Consider the following 18,550-nt stretch of genomic DNA (forward strand, 5'->3'; position numbering starts at 1 on the left):
AGTCTGTTAAACATTAAAAGCTTCCCTAAACAGGGCTGCCTTCAGATGTCTTCTAAATGTCAGGTAGTTGTTTATCTCCTTGATATCTGAAGGGAGGGCGTTCCACAGGGCGGGCGCCACTACCGAGAAGGCCCTCTGCCTGGTTTCCTGTAGCTTCACTTCTCGCAGTGAGGGAACCGCCAGAAGGCCCTTGGCGCTGGACCTCAGTGTCCAGGCAGAACAATGGGTGTGGAGACGCTCCTTCAGGTATACTGAACCGAGGCCGTTTAGGGCTTTAAAGGTCAGCACCAACACTTTGAATTGTGCTCGGAAACGTACTGGGAGCCAATGTAGGTCTTTCAGGACCGGTGTTATGTGGTCTCAGTGGCCGCTCCCAGTCACTAGTCTAGCTGCCGCATTCTGGATTAATTGTAGTTTCCAGGTCACCTTCAAAGGTAGCCCTACATAGAGCACATTGCAGTAGTCCAAGCAAGAGATAACCAGAGCATGCACCACTCTGACGAGACAGTCCGTGGGCAGATAGGGTCTCAGCCTGTGTACCAGATGGAGCTGGTAAACAGCTGCCCTGGACACAGAATTGACCTGTGCCTCCATGGACAGCTGTGAGTCCAAAATGACTCCCAGGCTGTGCACCTGGTCCTTCAGGGGCACAGTTACCCCATTCAGGACCAGGGAGTCCTCCACACCCACCCACCTCCTGTCTCCCCAAAACAGTACTTCTGTCTTGTCGGGATTCAACCTCAATCTGTTAGCCTCCATCCATCCTCCAACCGCCTCCAGACACTCACACAGGACCTTCACCGCTTTCACTGGTTCTGATTTGAAAGAGAGGTAGAGCTGGGTATCATCCGCATATTGATGGACACCCAGCCCATACCCTCTGATGATCTCTCCCAGCGGCTGCATGTAGATGTTGAAAACCATGGGGGAGAGGACAGAACCCTGAGGCACACCACAAGTGAGAGCCCAGGGGTCTGAACACTCATCCCCCACCACCACTTTCTGAACACTGCCCAGGAGGAAGCAGCAGAACCACTGTATCACAGTGCCCCCAGCTCCCAGCCCCTCTAGACGGTCCAGAAGGATGTTATGGTCGATGGTATCAAAAGCCACTGAGAGATCTGGCAGAACTAGGAAACAGCTCTCACCTTTGCCCCTAGCCCACCGGAGATCATCGACCAGTGCGACCAAGGCAGTTTCAGTCCCATGATGAGGTCTGAATCCTGACTGGAAGGGATCCAAATGGTCTGCTTCTTCCAGGCATGCCTGGAGTTGTTCAGCAACCACTTGCTAAATCACCTTGCCCAAGAATGGAAGATTTGAGACGGGGTGATAGTTGGCCATATTGGCCGGGTCTAAAGATTTTTTTTTAAGAAGCAGTTTAATGACCGCCTCTTTCAGCGGGTCTGGGAAGGCTCCGTCACAGAGAGAAGCATTCACCACCCCGCAAAGCCCATTGCCCAGCCCTTCCCGGCTAGCTTTTATCAGCCAGGATGGGCAAGGATCAAGGAGACAGGTGGTTGGTTTCACTTGTCCAAGCAGCCTGTCCACATCCTCAGAGGTAACAGATTGGAATTGATCCCACGCAACTTGACTAGACAGGACTCCAGCACTCTTGCGCCCCAGCCCTGCTCCCATGGTGGAGTCTACCTCTTCCCGAATCTGAGCGACTTTATTAGCAAAAAACTTTGCAAAACCATGTGGTTGTCTAGCACTGTCTGCAGCACAATGTCATGCTGCCTAACTGTGGATAGTTTATAACAGGCACACTTGTGTTGAATTCTGCCCATGCTGGACAGATAACATTTTCAGAACAGCATTGCCACTTTAAGGGGCCTTCATTTGATATAAACTTACATGGATGATTTAGCTGAGGTTCCTGCGTTGCAGGACCTGATGACCCCTGGGGCCCTTTCCAACTCTACAACTCCAAGATTCTCTTTCTCTCCTGGGGTAAGCTCTGAAAAAATGATGCTGCCTCCTCCTATCACTTGGCCAATTTCCCAAATGGTAGTGTTTTGTCTTTCCCCCCAATGTGAATGGATATTCCACATGCCTCTTAAGAAAGAAAAAAGGATTAGCCCACCTGCTGCTCAAGTGGAGATCCAAGACTGATCAGTGGCATCGTCTGTAATGTATGCACCCTCTGTGACTGTTCATAAAAACTTTCATCTTGAATCAGTGCAATGGGTTTAGCTTTTTGGAATGCTGTTGCTCTCTGGACTGTTGATTGGTTTGGGTGGGAAGGCTAGCTCCTTATTTTTCACAGATTTCCCTCTCTGGAATATTTTCATGATTCTTTGGGCTCAAGGTGTCCTGAACAAGAGTGAGAGCAGCTCACCAAGCAACCTTCCTTCATTTTAAAGGTTACACATGTGGGGATGCCAGCAATGAGCCTGTGATGAAGTTTCAGCTTGCATTTGTTCATGATCAACAGCAGTTCTGGTGTAGCACAAAAGGACGAGCAAGCAAATAATTGGGGTAGTGCCTGAGAGCTTTGTGGAATTATGATTGGTGCTATTGTATAAGGGCTCCTAGAGAAGATAAGCCTTTGTAAGAGCAGGCCTAGGGAAAAACCAGGTAGCTCAGTGAAGGCTTAGCTCCCACTAATGCAGCAGGACAGAGGGAGGAGTGAAGTGGCTGCAACTTTCTCACTGGGCACCAGTACACTCGTTCATTCCTGGTAAGCCATAGTTTGGCTTAGCGTTATGCGTGAACCACACTGTTTGCTCAGAAGCTTCTTCTGAGATCAAAGAAACACAGCAGTCAAGCTGGTTAAGCTGTGAATAATGGATAGTCAGCAGAGCAGGGCTTGAGACAGATTTCTTGAGCAAACTGGGTGGGGAGAGCATAGAGTGGACATCTAGTTGCTAAAGCCTGAGAGTTAAAAGGCTGTGTAAGGAAACCACTATTTTGCTGAAGTTACACCATTCTCTTCCTTCTCCAGATGTTGGCTCTGTTGAGGGGCTGGCCTACCACCGAGGCTGGGACACTTTGTATTGGACGAGCTACACCACCTCCACCATCACCCGGCATACTGTGAATCAGACCCGCGAAGGAGCTTTTGAGAGAGAGACCGTCATCACCATGTCAGGGGATGACCATCCTCGGGCTTTTGTGTTGGATGAATGCCAGAAGTAGGTTCCAGTGCGCAAACCCTTGGAATCACTGGGGAATCTGATTATTCTTACTTGTTGATTCATTTAAATGTTTTTATACTGAATGGCATGCAAACACTTGACCTTCAAGGGCTCCCATAGCAATTTACAATATTTATACAGTACAGATCAGTTTTAGACAATGGTTAAGATTTAAAATCTACAGCATTGTTATCCAAACCAAAATATTCACTAACCCAGCAAACTATATATCTTTCTGAAAGGGAGTCAAGTGCACTTTTGGAGAAGGGAGTTCCTGGTTAAGCTGTGAAGAGGTACATCCTAGAGAAGGCCTATGCACAGCCTCTCACATTGGCATTCTATGGAGGGCCTTGTCATCTCAGTGCACGAGAGGGAACACAAAAGATAAAAGAAGATTATTGCATGTTATTTCATGTGTAAAAGAGCCTCAGTCTCTTGTATACATTCTTCCCAACATTTCACCTGGCATGGGAAATAGAAACTTTCACTTCAGTGTCTAATTAAGCTGGTTTATTTGTGCATTTGAACCCTAAACTATGGCTAATATTGCCCGTGGTTTGCTAACACATGCCAACCTCACAAATCATGGTTTGGTTGCTTCAGTAAACCATAGTCAAATCTAACCACATTTTCACCAAGTTCAGACATCATGCTAAACTGTGATTAGTTCAAAACGGGAGGAAAAGCTGCTTGTTCATATAATGATAAACCAAAGTTTAGCAAAACAGGCAGTGGCCATTTTAGGTGCATCCGATATGTGTGCAACCATGACCATGCACATTACACCAAACCCGGAAATGACCTGTAAACATCACAAAATGGGCGGGACAGGCTTACATGGGCCCCATCAGCAGGGGGGGGGGGTCCTGAACATAACCCCCATACAAATCGGTCATTGCCTGTACTTCTGATACACTGTGTTTTGTATACTTGTTTATTTTTGAGTTGCTTTGAGACATTTTCTGTAGCATGTGACAAGTAAATGAAGTAAGTAAGTAAATTAAATAAACTCTAGACCATAGTTTTACACTACAATGGAACCACACCATGGGAAAATACGTTCTTTCTGACACCCATGACGCAGGTCTGTTACTTCTTTAAAGGTCAGAACCAGTACTTTGAAGTGGGCCTGGAAACAAACTTGTAAGCAGTACTGCTCTTTTAAAATAAATGTGATTCCCTCTGGCAAGCACACTTAGGGTGCTTAGCTACCACATTTTTGACCAGTGGTAGATTTGGAATGTTTTTCAAAGGCAGCCCTTATTAAAGCTCATTACATTTATTGACCCTAGAGAGAGTACCATGCCATGTATCAGGATAGCCAGATCCCTGTTCTCCAGGGAGGATGCAGTTTGTACACCTGAACATCCAGGTACAAAGCTTGAATGCATCCTCCACTCCCACCCTGAAAAACAGCCTTGGAACTCTCCTTTTTAAAGTACGCAAGGCAACCTTTTTGTGTATACCCTGAGTGGTGATGTCTAGGCAGACTGGGAATGAATGCGAACTGAAAGTCTGAGGAACCACTGGAGTGAGCTTTCCTGGTTGCTTTGGACAAGCTTCGCTGTAAAACATCCCAGCCACAGCTGACCAAACAGTCTTTCAGAGTCAGAGAGGTGGTAGCAAAAAGCTTGCTCAAGGCATATGCATATGCTCCTCAATAATCAATTTTCCCCTTCCCTTCAGCTTGATGTTTTGGACCAACTGGAATGAACAACACCCCAGCATCATGCGGGCTACACTGTCAGGTGCCAACATGATCACCATCATCGACAAAGACATTCGCACCCCCAATGGTCTGGCCATTGATCACAAGGCAGAGAAAATCTACTTCTCCGATGCCACACTGGACAAGATAGAGCGGTGTGAATACGACGGCACCAAGCGATATGTAAGTCAGCAGGGCTCCTTCCCAGGGGGTCTGGCGTTAGCAGGCTCTAAAGAAGAGGTGGTGAACCTGTGGCCCTCCGGGTGTTTGCTGCGCTACAACTCCCATCATTCGTTGCCTGTGGCTATACTGGCTGGGGTTGATGGGAGTTGGAGTCTTAGCAACACCTGGAGGACTATAGGTTGCCCATCTCTGCTATAAAGTCTCAGAATTTAGTCACTTCTTGCCATTTGACCATGGGGTGTAGCAGACCATTTCTCACAGATGTGGAAATGGACCAGTATGAAGAAGCTCTTGTTTCTTTTTAGTCACTGAGGGACATGAAAGTCCACGGAGGGCACCCGACCCCCCACTTCTTGTCCAGTAACTGGAGACAGTTGTTTTTGTGGTTTTTTAAGAAGTAGAAGACAGACTGAAAGAAGAATCACTACTCACATCTCACTTTTGCATCTAGTTTAAAAAGTGGTGTAGGTTTCTGCATTGCTTTAAAAAACCTGCTAAATCGGTTTAATGAAAGGCAGCCATGGGAGAAACACAAGCCTTTCTCAGCCTGGTGCCATCCAGCAGGTTTGGACTACAGCTCCCATCAGCCCAAGCTAGCACAACCATGCTGGGTGGGTTTGATGGGACTTGTAGTCCAAGCCATCACAAGGAAACCAGGTTGTGAAGGCTGATGCACACTATGGGAAGAGATGCCTCTTTCAAAGCACTTGCAATTCTATTATGAACTACTGATTGTTTCCAGTCCATAAAACAGAGCTTTGAGTGGTAGTAAAACAGAGCACTTGTGTATTTGCTACCTCAATAATGGAGTGTTTTGTTTTGTGAAATATACACATCACGAATAATGGACAAACTTCCAGAGAGTCAGTGCAGTCGTATGTGGAGCCTAAGAACATGGTCCTTTGTCTTTCCTTCCGCATGGCTGGCATAGTCTTCAAGCTGCTCTCAAGTTTTGATCCTTGGCCATCATTGTTTTAATGTCTGGATATCATCTTGCTGACAGAATTAATAGTGTGTGTATCAGGCTCAGGGCAAATACTAAGGACCATGTATATATTTTATTACACTGAATAGCCTACGTTTTTTCCAAAGAGCTCAAAGCATTGTATATGATTCTCCTCCCCCCACGTCCCATTTTCCCCCCTAACAGCAACCATGTGAGGTAGATTAGCTTGAAAGAAAGTGATTGGGCCAAGGTTACCCAAGTAGGTTCAAGCTTTAGATCATGTGATACCAGTTGTGTACCAGTTACATTAATTGTTTATTCATTCCTAGGCTCAATTTTTAAGTGTTGGTTTTGGGATTTAAAGACACATACTGTTTGAGGCCAGGTTACATCTGCCTGTACCCATATGAACCTGCATGAGACTTGAGGCATCCACCTTTAACAACTGTCTGGTTGGCAGGTACTAGGGACAGAGCCTTTTCAGTGGGGACCCCACATCTTTGGAACTCCCTTAGGCAGTGCATATGGCTCCTTGTTGATGGTGGTAGTAATAGTAATAATAATTATTATTAATTATTGGTATTATTAACAGGAATTTTATTATTTGCACCCCGTCCATCCAACTGGGTTGCCCCAGCCACTCTGGGCAGCTTTCAACATATATAAAACATAATAAAACATGACACATTAAAAAGCTTCCCTATACAGGGCTGCCTTTAGAGCACATTTTAAAGACTTCCCACCTCCCACCAGCTTGGTGTTCAGCTGATGGTTTAACACTCAGTTTCATGTTTATATGTGTATTTTAATGACTTTTGTTGGCTGCCTCAAGAGGGTTTCTACCATAAAATATGAGATCCAAATGTGTTAACTAAGTTAACTTAATTGTGACTGGGGATTTGGACACAGGCTCCCCCCCCCCCCCCGCTGTCCTTATCCAGTGCTCTGACCGATAGATCACTGGCTCTTTACCAAGTGGTAACCTACCATGAGACACATTTTACCACTCAGTAAACTGGGCATCTTGCCAGTATGGCTCATCTTGCAATAGGAACAGATTAGAAAGGAAGGAAGGAATTGGGACTAATTAATTCTGGGGACGCAGGTGGCGCTGTGGGTAAAACCTCAGTGCCTAGGACTTGCCGATCGTATGGTCGGCGGTTCGAATCCCCGCGGCGGGGTGAGCTCCCGTCATTCGGTCCCAGCTCCTGCCCACCTAGCAGTTCAAAAGCACTCTTAAGTGCAAGTAGATAAATAGGTACCGCTTTATAGCGGGAAGGTAAATGGCGTTTCCGTGTGCTGCGCTGGTGCTGGCTCGCCAGGTGCAGCTTCGTCACGCTGGCCACGTGACCCGGAAGTGTCTTCGGACGGCGCCGGCTCACGGCCTCTAGAGTGAGATGAGCACGCAACCCTAGAGTCGGACACGACTGGCCCGTATGGGCAGGGGTACCTTTACCTTTAATTCTGTCTACTTGCATAGAAATTTGTGACTGAAGGGTCTCACTGTCTTGGTTAGGACCGTTCTAAGTTGTTGTTTCATAAAAAGCCTAAAATCTTCAAAGCACTTGTATGTATGTTGACGCATAACTTATTTTTATATTTACTTTTTGCACTTAAGTCCCACCTTTCCCTTATCATGGAGCCCCAGACAGCATATGTGTAGTTCCCAGGCAGTCTCCCATCCAGAAATTGACCCTACCCAGACCTACTTAGCTTCAGCAAGGTGGTGGCCTTCTGTGCCTTCAGACCAGACCCTGGGTCTAGCATTTTGGGGCAGGCTCATAATCCATTTGCTTTAGCTGCATCATTTTAGAGAACACGCCCCCCCATTTATGTGGTAGTTAAGTTCCAGGGATCATGCCTAAAGCCAAAATCACATACAGTCAGTGGCCTGTGGGATTGCCAAAGTCATTTTCCCCAGAACCCCTTTTCTCCATAGATATAGAGATAGATAGATAGATAGATAGATAGATATAGATATAGATATGGATATAGATATAGATAGATATATATGACTTGACTAAAGCTGAATGCGCACAAGTTAAATGTGTGTATGTTGCAGGCTTACTGTAGTTCCCTGTCCTCAAGAACAATTGGAAAGGAAGGCAAAGGAAAATTAGAAGTAGTTGCTTGGACAAGGAGTCACAGTGCACAAACCACACTAAAGCAAGTTGGTTACAGCTGATAATGATATGATAGCATATGAATACACTAGTTAGTCCCGTGCTGAGGGTGAATGTGAAGCTACCACTGATGTATGCGCTTGGTCAGTAGCCGTGGCCATTGTCTCTCTCCTCCCCACTAACATTGTGGCGATCCCCAACAGGTGATATTGAAGGCAGAACCAGTGCACCCCTTTGGCCTGGCTGTCTATGGTGACTACATCTTCTGGACAGACTGGGTGCGTCGTGCTGTGCAGCGTGCCAACAAATACGTGGGCTCTGACATGAAGCACCTGCGCATTGACATCCCCCAGCAACCCATGGGCATCATTGCTGTGGCCAATGACACCAACAGCTGTAAGGAAAACACCTTGCCTCTTGGGGGGGTGGCGCAGTTGGAGAGTGACCCCTTTGGAAAACACAAGATGGGTAGAATGGTGCTCCTCTCTTCGTTTACCCTCCAGTTCTCCTGTGATCCTTGTAGGCTCTCAAATTGTCACCTTCCTCAGTGATTCGGAAGGAGAAGTGGCCCTTTCTTTCTCTCTGGCCCTCAGCAGAACTCTTAGAGCCACCTGCACCTACCCACATAGCTTGCTCTGTTGTGCATCCACAGTGCTGGTGCAACCCTTGTTCTTTCTCTGAGTGAGATTTGTTCCATTTTGGCAAGTGGAGCATATTGCATCCCTTAGGCCAGTCATGGCCAAACTTGGCCCTCCAGCTGTTTTAGGACTACAGTTACCATCATCCTTGACCACTGGTCCTGTTAGCTAGGGATGATGGGAGTTGTAGTTCTAAAACAGCTGGAGGGCCAAATTTGGCCATCACTGCCTTAGGCTATATGATAGATTGCCGTTTCTTTGGCTCAGCTACGCACACCCAAGAGGGAGGGAGGGAGCGAGGGAGCGCACAGACAGGTGTCCACTGGGATGCAAACTGTGCAAATAAATATCCACCTAGCCCAACACAGCAGCCCCCCCAGGAAGTAACACATGAAAGGCACAGTAGTGTTAGTCTTCAGCTGTTGCTTCCTCTCCCACCTCCATATCTGGTAATTAGAGAGATGTTTTTTCTAAACATGGAGGCTCCATTCTGAACTACCATAAATAATAGACATTCTGAGCTACCATAAATAATATACATGGTTACGTCTCTTTTCCCATGAGTTTAATCCTTTTTATGCTAGTGACTCACACAGGTTAATTTTGTTCTGCAAAAGCAAGTGTTCCCATGCGCCCAGCTGCAGAGTAGAGGGAGGAGGGTGACCTAGTCTGGAGCGACCTGTGGCTGCTGTATGACAGCACCAGGGTTCAGTTCCAACACATTGTGTCTATGTGATGGTTAGAGCTTTCAGCCTTGAGCTCATCATTCAAGAAGGTTGCCAATTGGTGTGAGGCTGCAGCATAAAAACAGAGAGGTGGTGGTCAGACTTTGGCCACAGTTCTCTGCATGTTTACTTGGGAGTAAGTTCCAGAGAACTTAGCTGGGCATGCTTCCAAGTAAATATACACAGGGTTGGGCTGTAGAACTTCCTTTGTGCCTCTCAGACCAGACTGTTCAACCCATATTCTCCCAACTCTGATTTTGCTGTAGCTGTTTCTCTTCCATTCTGACTCTTCTACCCAGGTGAGCTCTCTCTGTGCAGAGCAAACAATGGTGGTTGCCAGGACCTATGCCTTCTCTCAGCCAAGGGTGAAATCTCCTGTTCTTGTCGTGGTGACAAGATCCTTCAGGAAGATCTTACTTGCAAAGGTGAGCACCCATATGAAGCACTTGTATGGGGCATATGAAGGTCATATGGTTGTGTCTGTTTCCACGAGATACATCCATGCTAAGGGGCATGGTAGGGCAAAAACTTGAGTGCTGTGCACAGGCTGGAGGAAAAGGGAGGGGTTGTTTGTTATATTTCCAGATCTGGATCATCTCCTCTATTTTGACCATGGAATTACATGTTGATATTTTACAGCGTCGGTAGTTGTACACCTTAGCAGAAATGAACAAAGCAATTTCTACACACATGCAAACCCATGGGTTGCAGAATTATGCAGAATTTCTGCAACAGCCTCTCACAGGCTCTGCCACCCACTAATCTACCAGTCTGGCAGGTCTCATGGGCCCCAGGTCTGTAGTATTGCATGAAACATCCTTTGTCTGGAAATGTGCGTAATATGTAGCTGTGTTTGTGGGATTACAGCAGTTCCAGAATATAAGCAGGGCAACAGCTTCAGTATTTTGTGCAGACCAAAAGAAGAGTGATTGATATGGCAATTAAATAATTAATATGAACTCATTTATGTGCAAAAGAAGTTATAGTGGAATGCAAAAAGGCACAGAAAAAATATCAACTTCAGTCTTCACTTCTGGCAGAAGACTGGCCCTCCACCAATAACAGCTGCTGGATAGCTCAGTTGGTAGTGCATGAGACTCTTAATGTCAGGCTCATGAGCCTCATGTTGGACAAAAGCTTCCTGTATTGTTAGATGACCCTTGTGGTCCCTTCCAACTCTACAGTTCTATGATTCTAAGCAAAACACAGCTGTGAATATGGCCCCCTTTTTAGAAGTTTATTTGGGATGCATGAATCTCTCAGTGTTCTTGATGCCACTAGTTCCTTGTCATAAGAGCACAAAGAAGAGCCCTGCTGCATCAGAGCTCTCTAGTTCAGCGTCTCACAGTGGCCAGCCAGACACCAGAGGGAGACAATAAGCAGGACATGAGCACATCATAAATATGACTCGTCCAGAGGGTCATAGTGAATGCACATAAATATTCTGTGGTGACTTTTGTTCATATGCCAGTACTTCTTAGAAGCTTAGGTTATTAAATGGTATATAAATACCAAAATTAATCAACTAATTAATTATATTCCCATTAAAGCAAAATATTACTTTGACCTGATAACCCTCACCCCACCCTCCATCCCCACCCCCACTGTTCTGAAGGTGCCTTTCACTTGCTGGTACCAGTTCCAGCATTTCCCTCTCCCAAATGTCAGGTGCAAGTGTACAGGTGGTTGTGAACATGAGACACATCTGAAACAGTCTCCTGTGAAATGAAATGCTGGGCTCATTTTGCTTACACTCATCCCTGTTTTCCCTCCCTTAGCGCCCAACTCCACCTGTAACGTGCTCAATGAGTTTGAGTGTGGAAATGGCGACTGCATTGATTTCAGCCACACCTGTGACGGCGTGGCCCACTGCAAGGACAAGTCGGATGAGAAGCAGTCCTACTGCAGTAAGGCTCCTTCCTGTGCTCCTCCTGCTTTGCTTCTTTCCTCCCTCTGCCTATGGATAAATTGGATGCTTCCCCTTGCACCCATGGGGGCTAATAATGTGGCTTGCACCAAGGGGCTAGGTGCCACTTTTCCTTTTTCCTCTGACCATTTGAGGGGAAAGAATTCATCCCATGGTTAACATGAGAAGTGGATTGGGTTGGCTGGAGTGCTGCCCTTCTTGTATCCTTGGGAGAAAGCAGAGTTCTTAAGGTCTAAAGCTCTACACACAGCTGTTGTGATCCACCCTGAGCTCTATGGATGAAGGGCAGTATACAAAATTAATAAAGAAGAACTACTACTCTCTGTAGTTTACAGAGAGTAATGCAAAGGTCCTTTGCATTACTCTCTGTAAACTACAGCTCTCTCTCTCTCTCTCTCTCTCTCTCTGACTGATAGATATGTCAGTCAAGTAAAATTTCCCACACAAATGTTTTTTGCTCTTTTCTATAGCATTAGTGGTCTCATTTGCAAAGTAGCATCTTAGGGGGACATATTCATTATCACCCCTGTGTTGTGAGAATGGGGCCGCTAAAGCCCTGCTGCATCAAACCAAATGCCTGTGCTTTCCACATTCGCCAGCACATTGGCCACATTGGGAAACTCACAGACAGGGCTTGAGCAGGTAGTAGCCCTCCCTCCAGCAGTTGGTGTTCAGGTGAAGACTTCTACCGCTGGACCTAAATGAATTGTGAGTTCCAGCAGATGAAGGATACAGTAAGTCCTGCCTTATAATCTACTTCTCTTTGCCACAGCCCACATTGTGCTGAGCAGGTGGGAGAAGGGCCCTGTTTGCCACGCTACACCCAGATATTTCCATTGTGCAGAAAACACTTGGTGCAGGGACATGTTTAGATTCTGTTTTAAGAAACTTTAATGTGGCTGAAATCTACCTAAGCCTTCTCAGTGGGACTCTGCTAGGTTGAATTCCATGCATCCATTCATGCATTCATTCATTCTCTCTGTGTGTGGTCCTTTTGCACACATACTCACTCACTCACTGATATGTTTTATGTTGCAGACAACCGCAAATGTAAGAAGGGCTACCTGCACTGCACCAACAAGCGCTGTGTGCACAGCAGAGACTGGTGCAATGGGAGGGACGACTGCGGGGACAACTCAGATGAAGTGCCTTGCAACAGTAAGTGCTGTTCAGGAGAGCTACCCCTGCTAGCTGTCAAGGTTAAGGGGCGAGGAAAAGGTTTCATTGTGTTCCCCTGCTCTTCTAAGCATTTCTTTGCACTAGCCTTATGGAGCTGCAGTTTGGCTTCCCTGTTACATTGTGTTAAAGGTAAAGGTAAAGGTACCCCTGCCCGTACGGGCCAGTCGTGTCCGACACTAGGGTTGTGCGCTCATCTCACTTAAGAGGCCGGGGGCCAGCGCTGTCCGAAGACACTTCCGGGTCACGTGGCCAGCGTGACAAGCTGCATCTGGCGAGCCAGCACCAGCGCAGCACACGGAAACGCTGTTTACCTTCCCGCTATAAAGCGGTACCTATTTATCTACTTGCACTTAGGGGTGCTTTCGAACTGCTAGGTGGGCAGGAGCTGGGACCGAACGACGGGAGCTCACCCCGCCGTGGGGATTCGAACCGCCGACCATACGATCGGCAAGCCCTAGGCACTGAGGTTTTACCCACAGCGCCACCTGCATCCCTCGTTACATTGTGTTACCTAATACTTAATGCTTAAAGCAGAGCATCCAGCAGACATAAGACTCAACCACGGAGAGTGCTCATCCATTGTTGGTTGTCTTCATCCTGATTCATGCACAGGGAAACAGTGGTTTAGCTTGACAAGCTAAGCCCTGTCCTCAGAGGACATTATTCAGCTCTCTAAAGTTCCTAATCCTGTTGCCAGCATATTGGTGGCTAGAGTGTTGGAATTAGACGAGAGTTAGAAATCCACATTCGGCCACCTGGGTCCATCAAGTCTGTCAGCCGAGCCTCCCTTACAGGGTTGTTGTGGGGCCATGTATGCTGGTCTGAACTCATTGGCACCAGATTGGCATACAAAATGGATGTGATGATGGCGATGATAACATGCTACCCATTCATTTCAGAGACTAGCTGTGCTGCCACAGAGTTTCGTTGCCGGGACGGGACTTGCATCAGTAACTCGAGCCACTGCAACCATCAAATAGACTGTGAGGATGCTTCAGACGAGATGAACTGCTGTGAGTGTTACGCGGGCATGTGAAATGCTGTGGCACACACTTTTCTACAGGTTCCCCCCACCCCACACTTCTCTCTCACATATCAGCTGTTTTCAGTTGGCCAGGGCCAATCCATTCTGCTCTTCCCTCAAGAAGGAGAGCCCCTGTTGCTTCCCAGCCCCTTCCCCATTGAATATTAGCTGATATGTCTGCTCTTGGCAGCTCATCCATGGCAGGCATTTAGCTGAGTGCTTTGTGGCAGTCTTGAAAGAAGTTCGATGAAGAACTGTATATCTCTGTGTGTGTGCAAAGCAGGTGAAGATGCAGATTGGGAGGAAGAAATCATGCAGCTCTGTTAGAAAAGGGCAGCCACAGAATCATAGAATATTACAGTTCAAAGGAACTTAGAGGTGATCTAATCCTGGCTCCTGTTCAGTGCAGGAATCTTCCTGCTGCAGCATCCCTGCCAGATGAAAAGAAAGATGCAAGAGGAAAAGAGCCAGGCAGTATGCATCTGCACTGCCATTAGGGTCGGGGTGCAGAAGCTGTGGCTCTCCAGACATCATTGCACTCTTAGCTTCCATCAGCCTTAGCTTGCATGGCCTGCAGTCAGGGAGGATCAGAGTTGTAGTCCAGCTGCATCTGGAGGGCCACGGATTCCCCATCCCTGCAGCAGGGACTCTGGAGTTGTGTATGAAACTTAGAACATCCCAAAATTTCCACCAGAGGTTCCCAAAGTAATCAGCAGGGTAGACTAGTGTGCCACAAGGAAGACTGAATTGTAGGTTGAAAGCCTAAGCCACTGGACCACGTTGAATACACTGACCACTCCATCACCTGTTATAGCAGGATCATCTTATCCCACATATGCCCACTGTTGCTAATGCCATACTCATTCCCCAGTTATGAGAAAGCAAACTTTTAATGTGGCAGAACCTGTGCTTTGGAACTCCCTGCCTATTGACACGAGGCAAGCACCTTCCCTTTTTGGCACCTATTTAAAGCATTTTTGTTTATGCAAGCCTACCCAGACACATCGATGTTGGCATGTTTTTAATCTTTGTTACTGATAATTTTAATTATTTATAAATGTTTTAAATTAATTTAAACTGGATTTGTTGATAATTTTTTGTAAACCACTTAGAGATTTTACTACAATTATGTGGGGGGTGTAAAATACAATTTTAATATATGTATGCATATCTATTTATTGAAACCTTGGCTTCCCAGATGTTGTTGGACTGCAGCTCTCATCATCCTGAGCCAACTTGGCCAATGGTCAGGGATGATGGAAATTGTAGTCAAACATCTGGGGACCCAAGGTTGAAGAACACTGGCCTTTTGGATTGGGAAGTTCCCACGCAATATTGATTCCCCACTCCCACCCCTTCTAAACCATGAGCGGCAACATCATCCAGAGGAAAGGGAATGTTCCCTGCCACAGCCTGTACTGCAGATGTCAGGCACAGAGGAATCCCAGAAGCATTACTGTTACTATCCGGTCCTATCCCTGATCTTTGTCCGATAGGGTTAAAGGAGAGGTGGTATACTGGGAGGCAGTATTCACTGGGCCAGCCACTCCTCTTTTTGTTGTTCTGGCAGTTGAGTGAGAAAAAATATGCATGTGCATGTGTACATCTTTTTGAGTAGAGTATGTCAAAAAAATTAAAGACTGCAGCTATCAAAAGTCTGGGAAACACTGTTTTGCAGCCCTAAAATTTGGCACACCTGCTGTTGGAATGGTTTACACAAAATAAGTGCCATTCTATCATGATTCACACACAGTTTACATGACTGCACAATTTGTTTCATCTCTTAATAGCCGCCACGGACTGCAGCAGCTTTTTCAAACTGGGAGTAAAAAGTACCGCCTTTCAGAAGTGTGAGCACACATCCATGTGCTATGTTCCATCCTGGTTGTGTGATGGCAGCAATGACTGTGGAGACTACTCAGATGAGCAGAACTGCCCAGGTGAGCTGAATGTCTGAGACTAGCCCTTGGACTGGCAGGCGTTGGGCCTTGGGGGGACAGAGGGGACACTTTGACTTTGAGAGAGATGGAAGCCTTGGTTTTAAGCTGAAGGAGAATTCCTCCTCTGGTTGGCATCTTCTGTCCTTTATACACCTTCCTTTCAGGGAAGCCAGATAAAATGAGGAAATGTGATGTTCCTCACCCCCCATTTCAAGAAGAAAAGGAGGACTACCTTCTTCCATATCAGCTCAGTATTTGTTTTCATCAAATCACAGAATTGTAGAGTTGGAAGGGACCATGAGGATCATCTAGTCCAACCCCCTGCAACGAAGGAATCTTTTCCCCAACATGGGGCTCTACCCAAAAACCTGAGATTAAGAGTCTCATAGCTCTACTGACTGAGCTATCACACTATTAACGGGTGGGAGAAGGAGGAAAATAAAAATAAACCAAGGAACGGCTGTGGAACTGCAATATTTACTGTTGTTGACTCTCCTGCTTGTAAGGTGAAATGTTCAAGAATCTCTGGTTACTGCCTGTTTTGTAATTTCTTGCTTTTAAATTAAAACCCTTAAAATGTTGGTAGTGGGGATATATCTCTAGGTGACTTCCATCACTCCCTGATTGATTTATTCTCTCTCCTTCTTCCCTGCCTTCCCCAGGTATTGTGAGAAAATCCAAGTGCCCAGCCAACTACTTTGCCTGCCGCAGTGGGAGATGCATCCCCATGACGTGGACCTGTGATAAAGAGAACGATTGTGAAAACGGCGAGGATGAGACACACTGCAGTAAGTGTTGCACCTGCACCGTGACTGTGAGCTATAGGATTGGTTCCTGCAGCAAGGAATTTTAGAGTTGGAAGGGATAGTGGAGGTGATCTAGTCCAAATGCCTTGCTCAGTGGAAGATCCAATGATTAATAGATATTTAAATGGCATTATTATTTATTGTGCAAAAATGCTGGAGAAGTGATTGGGAATTAGAACTCTTTTCAAATCCTTAGGGTGGTTTAGGTTTTGGTTACAGAAGTGCCTGTTTTTCCCCCCAGATAAGTTATGCGTCCCAGTGATGTTTGAATGCAAGAATCACCGGTGCATCTCCAAGCAGTGGGTTTGTGACGGTGCGGATGATTGTGGAGATGGCTCTGACGAGGACCACCGTTGCAGTAAGCGTTCACTTCCATTTTAGGAGGGAGAGAGGGAGGGAAGATGGGAAAGCATTCTGGGTCTTAATAATAGAATTATGGAAGGACTTTTTAAAAAAATGTCATTGTATCCAGGTCTTTGCCACAAAGCAAGGCCATCTATCCACTGGCCCCTCCTTACCTCCCAAATATCAGCATATGCACCCCTGATCACAGTGATGAAGAAGAAGAAGGAGGAGGAGGAGGAGGAGGAAGGGCTGTGATGCAAAGGAGGCGTCATTATAGGACAAATACTTTGGGATAACATTCACAAATGTACCAAGCTTCAGTACTGCAGTGGGAAGCATAAATAATGTTGAGGTCATGTGACCTGGGGGTAGGGTGGGGGTGGGATAATTTCCAGAGACCACCTCCAGCAAAGAAACCCCCCACTGAGTCACCTGAGAGGAAATTAGCAGTGTGAGCTTGAATACCAACATCCTGTTCCAGGCTGGAGCAGTTCCTGATGAAGAAAAGCCCTCCAGCTCTGGAAGGCAGGTGGTTTTCTGGCAGGCCAGAGCAAGGAAGGACTGGGTCCCCGGTCCCCACCCCTGCTCTCTATTTATTAATTTTTTCCCACCCCTGCAAAGCTGTCATCGCGTAAGTGATGGCATTGCGAGTTCCCTGTACCTGTTACACACTGCTCTCAACATGATCCACTCTCAACACACACACATCAGCTCTCCATTGCTTTTCTGAAGTAATGCAGTTAGAACTCAGGAACCCTCATTCCCCGCTCTCCATTTATTTATTTCCTCCCACCCAGCCATGCACGCAGCAGGTTTTCCTCGCCTATCAGGCTTTAAGAAGAAGGCACAAGGGCTCTGGGAACATCCTAGAGTCCTCATGCCTCCTTCCCAGAGCTCCATGCCTCCAGGAGCTTTCCAGAGCCAAATAAGCAGCCCTCCACCTTGTGGGGGGTGGCAGTCCCAGGGGTTCCTGGCTTTACACGATTTTGTCTTTACATGTGGACCCCCGGAACAGAACCCTCACAAAAGGTGCCAGTTGCCTGTTGTGTTGAGAGCAGCAGCAACCACCTTTTACCTGAGTACTTATTTTGACTCTGTTGAGTAATCGTCAGTCTCTTTACATATCCGTTTTGATCAGTGGCTTCTGCTCCTCCAGGTCACAGCACTTGTGCGGCAGGTTCCTTCCAGTGCCCAAACAGCTACGTGTGTGTCCCAGAACGCTGGCTGTGCGATGGGGACAAAGACTGCAATGATGGAGCTGATGAGAGTGTGGCTGCTGGCTGCTGTGAGTCGCTTCTTCTCATTGCTCAGATTCTGATCATGATCACATGTCGGATGGTTTCTTGCTGACTTATTCCACTAGTTCCCTCAGACTGGCTTGGGTTGTGTTGCATTTTCCCTTTTCCTCTTCAGTATACTCTCCTCGGTGCTGAGTGGGAATATGGGTTAGTGTTAAAGACACCATGGAGGAGAGAGAAAAGGGATTCAGTGGTAGGTACGAAATCCTCCCTAGTGGCACGTCACTGGCCCAGTTCACATACCACAGTAAACCATAGTTGATGGTTTAACACAGAAACACCTGCCCGGGCAGTCTGTCTCTTCCCCGCAAACATATCGCGTCCAGTGCTATTCCAGATCACCTATTTCGATATGTCTGCCTCTGTGCCAAGCTGTGTCACGTTCCTCTCAACCTCTCTGTAGCCTGGGTTCCTTCCATAGTTACAGAGTAGACTGCATTCTTATCAGTCTGAAGAGTCATAAATTACAATTCCTGCATTTCGTCCTCCAGCAACCACCGAACGATGTACCGAGACAATCACAATCACAAATCAAATAAGCATTCAGTCAGTAGCCAAACAATCCCAC

The 18,550-nt window shown here is 46.7% G+C and overlaps 1 protein-coding gene across 1 annotated transcript in view; it reads left to right on the forward strand.

The window, feature by feature from the left end:
* Window positions 1-18,550, forward strand: part of LRP1 (LDL receptor related protein 1) — a 321,217-nt gene that overhangs the window by 255,367 nt on the left and 47,300 nt on the right. Inside the window, 11 exon segments of the mRNA XM_080996568.1 lie at window positions 2,948-3,137; window positions 4,827-5,031; window positions 8,304-8,496; window positions 9,763-9,888; window positions 11,242-11,370; window positions 12,429-12,548; window positions 13,469-13,582; window positions 15,384-15,533; window positions 16,196-16,321; window positions 16,581-16,697; window positions 17,841-17,969. Coding sequence (XP_080852694.1) covers window positions 2,948-3,137; window positions 4,827-5,031; window positions 8,304-8,496; window positions 9,763-9,888; window positions 11,242-11,370; window positions 12,429-12,548; window positions 13,469-13,582; window positions 15,384-15,533; window positions 16,196-16,321; window positions 16,581-16,697; window positions 17,841-17,969 — 1,599 coding nt within the window.

The sequence above is a fragment of the Podarcis pityusensis genome, assembly GCF_964106645.2.
Source record: "Podarcis pityusensis genome assembly, chromosome: 2".
Lineage (NCBI taxonomy): Eukaryota > Metazoa > Chordata > Lepidosauria > Squamata > Lacertidae > Podarcis > Podarcis pityusensis.